Raw genomic sequence first — 12,520 nt, forward strand, 5'->3', positions numbered from 1 at the left:
ATTTAAACACTAAATTACATGATCCATCATTGTCATGCCCATTATGGTTTCTGTGAAGGAGCCTCAGTTGACTCTGCTGTCCAGGTGACAGTACAAGTACATGGACACGATCATGGCAGCAATCTAGAGAAACAAAACAACTTATGATTACAAAGACAATACTGAAAATGATTATATTTACTTAAACCAGGCTGGCTGTGTGGTTAATGAACATTGTTTTGTTATCTTAGACAACATAAAAGTTAAGGTTTCTCAAGACTAGTAAAAAAAAAAAAAAAAAAAAAAAAACTTAAACCTCTTACACCCTCTTGTTCCCACAAAAAAGCCTTCACTCTAAAAATGTAAAGAGTCTAAACCACAGGAGTTAAATACTTGGAGGTTATGCTCTTGGTTTAAAGGTCACCCTGTTTCACTGCCATTCATATTAAATGCTGAATGTTTCTTCAAACTTACATTTTTAAAGTGTTAATTTCCCTAAATTTAAACAACTTATGCAGATCTGATATATCATTATATTCAGCTTCTCCTGCTGCTTCTCACTGTGTAAAATGTATGTTCTATGTGTTTTGGGTAGCTACTGTTTGACTGAGGGCTGTAATCTTTCCTTGACTTCCTCATAACTGCACAGGACTATCCAGCTCACACAGGTGTATGATGTTTGCCTAATTAGATTAGACTTTTTTGGCAAATAGCTCAGGGTCAGGTTGAAATACTGCTCTTTACAACACAACAGCCCCGAAGATGGCAAAATTTCATCTAGGGTTTTTAGGTTCTTTGATACAATTTTAAGCATCATCTTTCAGTCAAAGTGAGAACACTCACATTTTCTTGAGCATTTAAGTTTTCCTTTTCAAGTGTTTTTACCTCTAACACTCCAATGCCTGCTGCGATGCCTCCCACTATGTTGGCGTGCTCTCTGAGGGTCTCCAGGATTTGTTCAAAACAGCCCTGAGGAGACAAATATTTGTCAAATAATAAATGTCAGTTCTACACAATACACACGCTAAACAACCTGGACAGGTGCCAGTGGAGCAAAAATAAAGCTTTCACTATGTTTCAATGTATTGATCTATAAGTAAATTAGTGTTGATTGCAACTAATATAGTCAATATAGCAAAATATATCATTCAATTAAGCTATTTTTTAAATATATTCAGCAATTTCCCTGAGGTTTCCACCAAAGGGATCAGTAAAGTTCTATTCTATTCTATTCTATTCTATTCTATTCTATTCTATTCTATTCTATTCTATTCTATTCAACGATTTTTCCACTCAGTCAATTTAATTAACCAACTGGTTATATTTAATGTAAAAAATAATATATAATCTGCTATTTCATGAATTGCAATGAAATTTGCTACAGGCATTCATGTACCTGTCCAAGACTTGTAATCTCCTTGAGGATTGCCTGATTATCCGTCCAGCAACACCGTAATATCCAGTACTCTGATTTATGACCAAATAACAACCAAACTAATACTATTCCCACCAGCCCTAGCTGCATGTTGGATTTCGAGCCAGTTAGCAAAGGCTAGCATGCCTAAGCCAATGAAGATTGTAAACATTATACCCGTTAAACATCAGCATGTTAAAATTGTCATTGTTTACATGGTAAAATAGCACTGATGATACACTTTGCCTAAATGCAGTTTCTCTGAGCTATATGGCTGTCAATTTAAAATGATTATTCCACATTTAATCATAGCTGGGTAAAACTAATGCAGTCTCAAAATACAAGCATGCAATAAATCCTATCTTTAAAATTAGTGTTTGGGTCCTGGTTGTAAGTCAATAGAAAAAATAAATATAGTAAGTAAAGTAAGAAAAATTTCAACTTAATTATTTCAGATACTGTAGCTTGTGCTACTTTTACATTGTATTGGACTATACTCAGAGGAATTCCTAATATTTTGTCCTGCCCCTTTTGTATTAATGAATGTACACTATAGTTTTTCATTTGAAGATGATGGTACATGTCTACACTTCCATCATCGAGTCCATCCTCACCTCCTCCATCACCATCTGGTACACTGCAGCTACAGCCAAGGACAAGGGCGGACTGCAGCGTATCATCTGCTCTGCAGAGAGTATGATTGGCTGCAATCTGCCTTCCCTCCAGGACCTGTACACTTCCAGGACTCTGAGGGGTGCAGGTAAGATTGTGGCCAACCCCTCCCACCCTGGTTACAAACATTTTGAAACACTCCCCTCTGGCAGGAGGCTTCGATCCATCAGGACCAGAACGTCATGCCACAAGAACAGTTTCTTTCGGTCGGCCTCATGAACCCACTGGCCACAATTGACCCCAACTGACCCCCCACCCCCCTTGCCTCCATAGACTACCTGTATACATGTGAATAACTAAATTCCTACTGTTTGCACTGTCGCAGTGTTCCATTGTTATTTTTTTATCTTTTATATTTATATTACATCTTCTATTTTTTCTTTTTCTCTATATTATTGTTGCACCAACCCACCAGAACAAATTCCTCATATGGGGCAAACTATACCTGGCAATAAACCTGTTTCTGATTCTGATTCACCTGCACAGTGCTGCGCTCTGCCTCTCCTAGACTGCAGGGGGTGCTGTTGGTCCAACAGCAGCTGGACGGCAGGCTGCCTCCATTCTCCGTTACAAAAGTAGAGCCCACAAAATCAGTGTAGTTGGAGAAACCGCAACACTGCAGCTGAGAGGGGGATGAAAATACACAGTTAACACTTGACAAGAAAGTTTTAAGCAGATAATGATGGTTTGAATCTACAGTTATTATCCATTTTACTCTGCTTTCCTGTCAACTTCCTGTAAACTTTGATTAATTCCAGCTTAATAAGAACTTTTCTGCTGAATGAAATTTCAAGTTCAGGTTGTAACTTCAGATGTTGCTTTGAGTTGTTGTGCATTTATTATTATATCAAATCAGTGCTGACTGTTGTATTTACAGGTTTTGGTCTCAAAAATTCCTAAACCCTTGAACAACACTGTGGAATTATATTTGTGCCACAATCCTGAGCACGCAATGGGAAATTTTGAGCAAATAAAAACTTAAAAATCTATGAAAGAACTAAAATGCATGATTGTTTTGTTTTTTCTTTTTGTGAATTTCAATGATTCCATCACAGAATATTTAGTGTTACAGGAGTCACTAAAAATTCAAGATTGTCATGATTTACATGGTCTTCACAAGTATATGGAAACTTTTGTTCACGACTGTACATATTGTACCTCTATCATGGTGGTGTTCCAGATTTTGGTGACCACAGGATCGTTGCCATAGTCTTTCTGTAAAGCAGGGGTTGCCCACGCTCTGAGGATCCCCTCAGCCTGTGGAAAATGCATACATGTATACACACTTGTGAGGAGCCTCATTGAGATTATACATTCCCTAACCCCCGGCCTTGACACAGACCTGGGTGGAACTTCATCCCTACTAACAAAATGGGTTGAGATGTCCCCTGACGAAGGGAGCGCTGAACAAAAAGTCAAAATTGCTTTCTTTCAATGTCCTCAGTTTCCAAAAAGTATTTATGGTTTAGTTACCTACCGGCCAAAGTGCCTAATTGCTCCAAAAGATTCTAACATTGCTAAAACTTACAGTATGCCTGCACAGTTCATGTCTTGCTTTACAAAACATTCATTCTTTCCAAAAATGACCTCAACTGCAAAAACTGTCCCCACTTGAAGGTATTCTTCAAGGCCAAAATTGTCTTCACCTTCAAAACTCTTAAGTGTCTTCATTTTCCTAAATGTTCATATTTTGATAAAATGCCCTTCTCATATTCAAGTGTATCCTTATAATCTAAAATGTCCTCACTGTTTTACATGTCCTATTTTCCTGAACAGTCTTTCCATTCCAAAATATCCCCACTCTCTAAAATGTCTTCATTGTCCAAAAGGGCACAATTTTTCTTAACTGTTGTTACTGTCCATCCAGAGTTTTCATTCTGTTCCCTTCCTGACATGTCCTTATTATTGAAACGATTAATATCCCAGTTGTCCAAAAACTTTGTGTTCCTAAACTGTCTTTGCCCTCTAAAATTTGCTCATTCCCCAGAGTGATCTAGTTAAAAAAAAAAAAAAAATTAAAAAAATCAGTTTTCAAAACTTTCCCCACTCTTCAAAGCTGTCCTCACCCTTCGTAAGTGTCCCAACTTTCCAAATGTTGTTTCACTCTGTACAAATGCCCTCTTCTTGTACTGTCTTGACTGTTAAAGATGTCCCAACTTTACAAAATGGTTCCAAGGGATATCACATTCTAAAATGTCCACACAATCATAAATATCCCTGTTTTCCAAAACAGTCTTCAGTTCCTCTATTTCTTAAATGTCACTTTCCAAAGTTCTTCTATTTTTGAAAATTGCTACATGGAAAATGTTCTGTTTGTTCAAAAATATCCCCATTTTCAAAAGCTACTCTTGAGCTCTAAAATATGCTTAAATTCCAATGTGTTAAAGTTTTCATACATTTTCTCATCTGTTAAAATGTTTGTGCTTTACAAAAATGTTCTCACTCTTCACATGTCCCCACTTCTCACTGTCAAAAACTGTCGTTCAAAAACATCCCTGCTTTCCAATAATTTTCCATTTTTTCTTAATATTCTTTTTCAAGATACTTATACTTTGAGGTAGAAATAACAACAACAACAACAAAACATACTTTTCAAAAGCAGTTCATACTGTCTTTTTTTTGTGGGGTTCATTGTGTAAACGAAAGGCCTTTATATGTAAATATCTTCCTGTGGACTGATATAAAAGCTCATCAGTCCACAGCACTGTCAAAGGCTCACACCAATTAGCATCCATAGGTATAGATACATCATACAGTGGAAGCTCCTGAAAATGAAACCCAGCAGCTGATTTTATGGGCAGGAAAAGTAATTCTCTGGGAGTCTTCTATTCATCAGAAATTAAATAGATCTTCTCTCACACAAAGCACCTGGGAAATAAACAGCTCCATCCTGGCACCTAGAAAAATGAAAATAAATCAAAAAATGGCCGGACCATTATTCTCCATTCCTCTTCTCCTTTTTTCTGGTCATAAACTGTGGGGCATTTACATATATATTAATGCCCCTGATGGCTTTGGTCAGGAAACATTCTGTATCGAAAGTGGAGAAAGAAGACGGTTAGGTTGGGGAAAATCTTGTTGTGAGGGATTCCACTCCTCCGCCCGGCAGCACGCACGCACACACACACACACACACTACCTCTCTACAGTCAGTTTTTTCTATTTTGATTAATAATCCCCTCACATACAGTCACACAAAGACTCATTCGATTAGGGCAAGGCTGTGCGGTTTACTCTGTGTAATGTGTGTGGTGGTAGATGTGAGTGAGCACGTGTACAATGAATGAAGCAGGCATAGGAGGTGCCCGAGGGGATGCTGGCATACATGCCACAATTAAAAGTGCCCCCCAAGAAGCTGAGAGAGTGGTTAAGATCAGAGAGGGTTATTACCAGGCAGCTAATTCATCACTGTCACTCGGCCCCAGGCCTCACTGCATGGCATTAAACACACAGCACATATACGCACTGACAAAAGCCTGACCGAACACATGCATGCATACACAATGGATAAGCAGGACAAAGCCCAGAGTGAAGCAAGAGGTGCTAACACATCTATCAGCACCTGTTTGTATACTAACAGTAAACATCTGCCAGAAATAAAGCTTTAAATAACACTAAGACAGAGGCTGGAAAAATGTTATTGTGTATGGAAATGGCGAATAATGTGAAGTGGCATATACATTGTGTTTGAAGTGCTAGTTATATTGGTCCTGGTGCTGTAAGTTGGTCATTTTTGGGCTGATTATCCAACAGTGTGATATTTTTGGGGGGTGATGCTTTGTAATATATTTGATCAGTTAAAGCTGTTTTAGCTGATTATCTGATTTGGAATCTAAAAATGTGTCTCTGGACAGTTATAGATCCACAAGCAGGATGTTATAATAAGGTATAAATAGGTAAAATGACCTGGCCAAGGAAGATATAGCACATTAGCCAAGTAGCTGACATGGTGTACAGAAACATCTGCACCAAGTATGAGCTGGAAGTCCCAGGATCAAAATGGAACACACCTCAAAAAGGTGATGGACAGTGACCAAGTCCTGTGGGACTTCCAAATCCAGACTGTGGCAAGAACTTGTGAAACTCAAAAAAATGCCAAGGGCTGAGAGAAGAACTACAAAAGATGTGGAATGTGAAGGCAACAGTAGCACCAGTGGTGACTGGAGCACTTGGGGCTGTAACCCCCAGACTGGGAGAGTGGCTTCAGCAAACCCCTGGAACATCTGACATCTCTGTACAGAAGAGTGCAGTCCTCTGAAAGGCTTTTCAACCACAATTCAAAAGCAATTTCTTATTTCACTAAATTAGAATTGAGCAATTTTTTCTTTATTATTACTTTTTCAGTTTCTAGTTATTTGAGTGACTATTTTGAATTTTGCCTTTTCTTTAATCGAAGGGCATGAATAAATTTGAGGAGGACTGTATATATGCATAATAGATGTATATTGTGTTTACTGTGTGTTCTCAAAAACAGATGATGAAAAGCTGGTATCACACGCTCAGATCCATGATGGCACTTGATGTTCCTTGCGTTTCTAATGAATTGGTGATGCTGCAGCTAACAAGCAGCACTGTTTGTTCTGTCTTGCAGTTAATTTGGTTTTAGAAAATAGCTTGCACCCCTTTCTCTCTCTTTCTTGCTGCAGTTCCAACTGCAGCTCCTTGTCCATTAGCTTACTGCCAGATACAGTTTACATGGCTCACTTTGGTTATCTCAGCTTTTGTAAGTGGCAAGTGAGAGATATGGTAGACTCATTTAAACAAAACTGCCTCAGCAGCAGCAGCAACAGCAGCAGCATCTTCAGCTCAGCCTCCAAGGACACACATACCCACACACCCTCACCCACAGCTACTTTGTGTGGGAGCTGGTAGACGGGATTAATAAGGGCCAGAATGCATTGGATAACCTGTACACTGCAAACAAAACGAGCATAATATGTTCTGTGTGTACTTGAGCCATTAAAACCAGTGCAGTACAATATTAAAGATGTCGATGGCATCATGTTTGTTTCACAGACTTGAATGAAGCTTCATCATATTGATTCCCTACAAGAATCCAATTGTGAACAGCATGACGTGCAGCACAATTCTTTTATGTTCCCAGAATGATGTGAATGGCTAAAAGTTGAAGGAATGTGACTGGTACCTTTTCTCTTTAAGGAGTCGTGTGATTTCCATATCCGCTAAATTGTCACAGTTCTTATGTGGTTGAGATCTGCAACAAAAACTATTTGTGAGGTTTATGGAGTGTCATTTTCCAACCATCCACTCAGACCAGTGGTCCAGCTTCATAACGTAGCCCAATCATGACAGTTGTTACTTTTGTGTGGTTGGCAGCAGCACCAGGGAAAAGGACAATGGCATATCCTGATCAACTGATGTGCTTTAATCTGTGGTGATGTACTTCAAAGCGTGTGTGTTGCCATTACGAAGCTTTCTGAAGCTACAAAAATATCATGCTTTTTCCATTTTTGTTTTTGAGAAACAGGAGTCACTTTGCATGACTGTGAGGTAAAATGTGTTTCAAGAAAAGAACAATGCTGCTGATGTTTTTCTAACATTACTGCAGAGTGCAGCTGCAGCTCAAACTGGTTTACTATCACCAAAGTACACCCAAGTTTAAAGAATTGTGTGATTTATTCTGCTTTTTTCATCAGCACTTCCCTGCAGATGGATGTATGCTAGATTACTGTCCTTGCTTCTGGGGTCTCAGATACATCCTCTGACTAGATTAAAAAAAAACCTCTACTCTCTATTTTCTTTATTAATACACCAGTCTTTACTAACCCCCTTTACATAGCTCAGTTGAAATCCTTGTAATTATTATACATGACACTAAATGGAAGTGTAGCACGTGTGTGTGTGTGTGTTTGTGTGTGTGTGTGTGGGTGTGTGTGTGTGTGTGTGTGTGCGTGTGAAAGAGAGGGGTACACATATGTAAATAGGCTGTTTTGCATATAAAATGCTTTAGCTTCAGTATTCCAGGGTAATAAATTGCTCAAAGTGAGAGACAGCACACATAGCCTTGGGCCATCCCAGAGTCATTAAGTAGCCAAATTTGGTGAGGCGGACATAAAGCCAGTAATTCAATGATAGCCTAACGCTATGATAGAGAATTTACATGGAGATAAAAACCCAGAGAGGAAGAAGAGAAGGTGAGAGCGTGTCAGGGAAAGAAGCAGAGAAACACGTAGAACTAAGAGACAAAGAAAAGGGAGTAAAGAGGAGGAGTGAAGAAAGAGAAAGAGTGGTGGGGGAGGGAGGGGATGTGACGGGTATGTGGTAAATGACAACTTACAAATGAAGAGTAGGCCAAAGCCACGACTCCAGCAGCCACTTCAGCAATGAATATGATGAGAATGATGGAGAAGAACTGCATGGAGGGAAGATGATAGAAAAAGGTCAACATTAAAAAAACCAAAACTATGCACAGATAGATAGATAGATAGATAGATAGATAGATAGATAGATAGATAGATAGAAAGAAATGATCAATGTAAATCAAAATTATTATCCCATGAAGGTCTGGCCTTGGAATCGTATTCAAAATAAAAGTTACAGGCTGATCCAACTTCAGTGGAAATTCCTCCAGACAAGTCAAAATGAGGCTCAGTAGTGTGTGAGGCCTGTATGACCTCCCCACAATGCCTGGGCATGCTCCTGATGAGGCGGTGGACGTTCTCCTGAGGGATCTCCTCTCAGATCTGGATTAAAGCATCAGTCAACTCCTGGACAGTCTGTGGTGCAATGTGGCGTTGGTGGATGGAACGAGACATGATGTCCCAGATGTGGTCAATTGGATTCAGGTCTGGGGAACGGGCCAGCCAGTCCATAGCATCAATGCCGTCATCAGGCAGGAACTGCTGACACACTTCAGCCACATGAGGCCTAACATAGCCATGCATCAGAAGGAACCCAGGGCCCACTGCACCAGCATATGGTCTCACAGTGGGTCTGAGGATCTCATCCTGGTAGCTAACGGCAGTCAGGGTACCTCTGGCTAGCCCATGGAGGGCTGTGCGGCCCTCCAAAGAAATGCCTCCCCACACCACTACTGACCCACCGCCAAACTGGTCACACTGGAGGATGTTGCAGGCAGCAGAACGTTCTCTCACATGCTCAGTGTGAACCTGCTCTCATCCGTGAAGAGCACAGGATGCCAATGGCCAATCTGCCAATCTTGGTGTTCTCTGGCAAAAGTTAATCTCTCTGCATGGTGTTGGGCTGTAAGCACAAGCCCCACTTGTGGACGTTGGCCCTCATACCACCCTCATGGAGTCTGTTTCTGACAGTTTGAACAGAAACGTGCATATTAGTGACCTGCTGGAGGCCATTTTGCAGGGTTCTGGCAGTGCTCCTCCTGGTCCTCCTGCACAAAGGAGTAGGTAGCTGTCCTGCTGCTGGGTTGTTGCCCTCCTACAGCCCCCTCCACGTCTCCTGGTGTACCGGCCTGTCTCCTGGTATCTCCTTCATGCTCTGGACACTGTGCTGAGAGACACAGCAAACCTTCTTGCCACAGCTTGCATTGATGTGCCATCCTGGATGAGCTGCACTACCTGAGCAACTTCTGTGGGTTGTAGACACCGCCTCATGCTACCTCTAGGGCTGAGAGCACTGACAAAATGCAAAAGTGACCAAAATACTGGCCAGAACAGAGACATGGTCTGTGGTCACCACCTGCAGATCCCCTCCTTTATAGAGGTTGTCTTGCTAATTGCCTCTCATATCCACCTGTTGTCTGCTCCATTTGCACAACAGCAGGTGAAACTGATTCACAATCAGTGTTGCTTCCTAACTGGACAGGTTGATTTCACAGAAGTGTGATTGACTTGGAGTTACATTGTGTTGTTTAGGTGTTCCCTTTGTTTTTTTGAGGAGTGAATTTGTGTACAACAAAAAGACTCAACCATGAAGAGGTCTGTGTCTTTAAAACTAAAAAATCAGACTCCAAATTAAAGAGACAGAAGAAAGATGAGGGTGGAAAAAAACCCAAAGAGACTGCTGTATCAGTGAAAAAAGTTGGTGGTGGATGATGGGATTCTCCACTGACTGAACAACACTGACAGCTTGTCCTCCTTCAAAAGTTGAAACCTTTTTTGTGAGGGTTATGGAGCAGGTTTGTCTTTTGTTTTTCTCTGCCTCCTGTGTCTGTGTTTTGGTGGGTGTGTGGTTTTCCTCTGCAGGCTGGGCGGAGCCAATCGGGGAGGGACGCGCTCGTGCTGGCAGCTGTGGCTCATCGGCTCATCAGCGAGTATCTCAAATACGATCGTCTCACAGAACCCCAGCACCAGATGATTGTGATACATCCCTAGTGGTACAGTCAGGCTGCTTAGCTGCTACACTTTGTTGAGCCTCAAGCTAAGTTTGTGTTTTCCAAGTTTCGAGTAATTCGTGTTTCTCTGTGTGCCTCCAGCGTCCCTCTTCAGCTCCAGCCTCCAGCGCTCCACCCGCCACGTCAGCCTTATCGCCCACCAGCCCACACCATGGAATCCACGGTCACGAGCACCCTCCACGCGAAGGATTGTTCACGAGTACCGTCCCATGAGCACCGTTCCTGCACGCACCGTCCTCGGAAACCTCCTCCACGCCTCTCTCCCCAGCACAACCTTGGCGGCACTCCCCTCACGGACCTCAGCACGGACGACCTCCCTCCTGCACCCCCTCGACTGGCACCCCTGCACCAGATTCCTTCTCCTGGTGTCCTCCACTCCCTCACCTTCATTAATAAACCTCTTTCCTTTAACCTGTTTCTCCTGCCTCCCCTTTTCGTTCGGGTCCGCCCGCACTGCTACAGAACTCGGGCCGTCACATTTTTTCCCTTAAAACATTAAATCATCATTTAAAAACTGCATTTTGTGTTTACTTTAGTTGTCTTTGTCCAATATTTAAATTTGTTTGATGGTCTTAAACATTTAAGTGGGGGAAATATTCAAAAAAATAAGAATTTGAGAAGGGGGCAAATGCACTGTATGTGATTGGAGCTAACAACACTAAAAAATCTTGGGCCAAAGGCAAGCAAAAGTATGTTAAGAGCAGTCAGGGGTGTTATTCTCCAGTCAGGTGACTGAGTGCTGGTTAAAACTACTGCCAATGAATAAACTGCTAATGGAGGAAACACTTCCTGCACAATGTCAGAAAAGAAAGACAATGCCCAAAAAAACAGAAACAGTTACCGACACTCATGAAGACAACAGAGACAGTTCTGATGACGAGTACATGTACCAGTGCATCCCATGCTACAGGTTAGTGAGATCTCAGCAGACAGAACATCATCAACCAGAGTACCATCCTTAGTCTCAGCAAAGGCTAAGTGCTAGAGCCAGGAAGTTTCACCCTACTGTCAGAGGGGCAACATATACTCTTTTGAATTTTGAATTCCTACGGATAATTTCCTATCAAACAGTTGCTGAATGTTTTGTAGTAATTGAATAAATAACACTAAACAATATTTAACCTGAACAAAGAATCTTTGGTTTTCAGATATTAACATCTTTACTAGTTTTAACCTCCTTGCAACCAAAGATCCATGACATGAACTGAGTGAGTTGGCATGAAGTGATCCTCAGAAATGTGGACATGTTGGCTTCCATGCTACCTTGGCTGCCTTGCTACCATCTTTGTGAAGTAGACGTACACTGATGCCTTACACTTGCTTGTGTCATAGCTGTTGCCACAATCCCAAGTGCACTTACCGTGAGCAGCAGACACTTGCTCTCTTTGTGGGCCCCACAGCAGCCCAGAAGTCCCAGCAGCACCAGTATGGCACCAATGGCAATGCAAAAAAAAGCCACATTGACAAACTGCATGCCTTGACTGGAGAACGGCCCCAGGAGGTGGAGAAAGGAACTCCCATCCACGCTCACCCAGATCCCCATGGCCAGCAGTGTCAGGCCACCCAGCTGCGGGAGGATCCAGATAAATATGATCAACATATATTTGCGCAAACATCTATGCATGAGTGTGCAAGCAGAAAACTAATGCCTATCGTTTATGAAAGTGGGATAATGACCATGAGTAGTCCACACTTAACAACAGTGAGTAAAATGTCAATCATTTGTTTGCCTGGCAGTCATCCAGATGCAGTCAAGTCAATGTCTCTTGAGAAGTTAATAGGTTCTGGAAATAAGAGGCCACATTACATCATTATCCCTCTGTTACTATTACAGCTTAGTGACAACATGACACCTCAATATCCTTCCCTCAATTCAGAGAGGAGGATTTCTTGTGAGGCTGAGAGACATGCTGCCTTAGGCTTCCTTTTGTGCATTGAGGCCATGCAACACCTTGGCCTCTTTTCACCGATCTAAATAAAACACTTATTGTCAATAACTTAATGTTGTCAATGGACAGAATTCCATTTAATGATCCTGTTGTGCTTATTGATGAAACCAGTCTTGGTGTGAACAGAAGTAGGCTACAGGATCATGAACAACAAAGAAGAACGTTTTTTTTTTT

At 41.5% G+C, this 12,520-nt stretch overlaps 1 protein-coding gene across 1 annotated transcript in view; it reads right to left on the bottom strand.

Annotated features, from left to right (window-relative positions):
• Positions 1 to 40: 40 nt before the first annotated feature.
• tspan1 (tetraspanin 1) overlaps positions 41 to 12,520 on the bottom strand; it is an 18,670-nt gene continuing 6,190 nt past the window's right edge. The window contains exons 2-7 of the mRNA XM_008281868.1: positions 11,758 to 11,964; positions 8,364 to 8,438; positions 3,224 to 3,322; positions 2,544 to 2,687; positions 865 to 948; positions 41 to 123 (exon numbers count right to left, since the gene is read on the bottom strand). Of these exons, the coding sequence (XP_008280090.1) occupies positions 64 to 123; positions 865 to 948; positions 2,544 to 2,687; positions 3,224 to 3,322; positions 8,364 to 8,438; positions 11,758 to 11,964 (669 nt within the window). The 3' untranslated portion in view covers positions 41 to 63. The remainder of the gene's footprint in view (positions 124 to 864; positions 949 to 2,543; positions 2,688 to 3,223; positions 3,323 to 8,363; positions 8,439 to 11,757; positions 11,965 to 12,520) is intronic.

This window comes from Stegastes partitus, unplaced genomic scaffold (assembly GCF_000690725.1).
Source record: "Stegastes partitus isolate 25-593 unplaced genomic scaffold, Stegastes_partitus-1.0.2 Scaffold248, whole genome shotgun sequence".
NCBI lineage: Eukaryota > Metazoa > Chordata > Actinopteri > Pomacentridae > Stegastes > Stegastes partitus.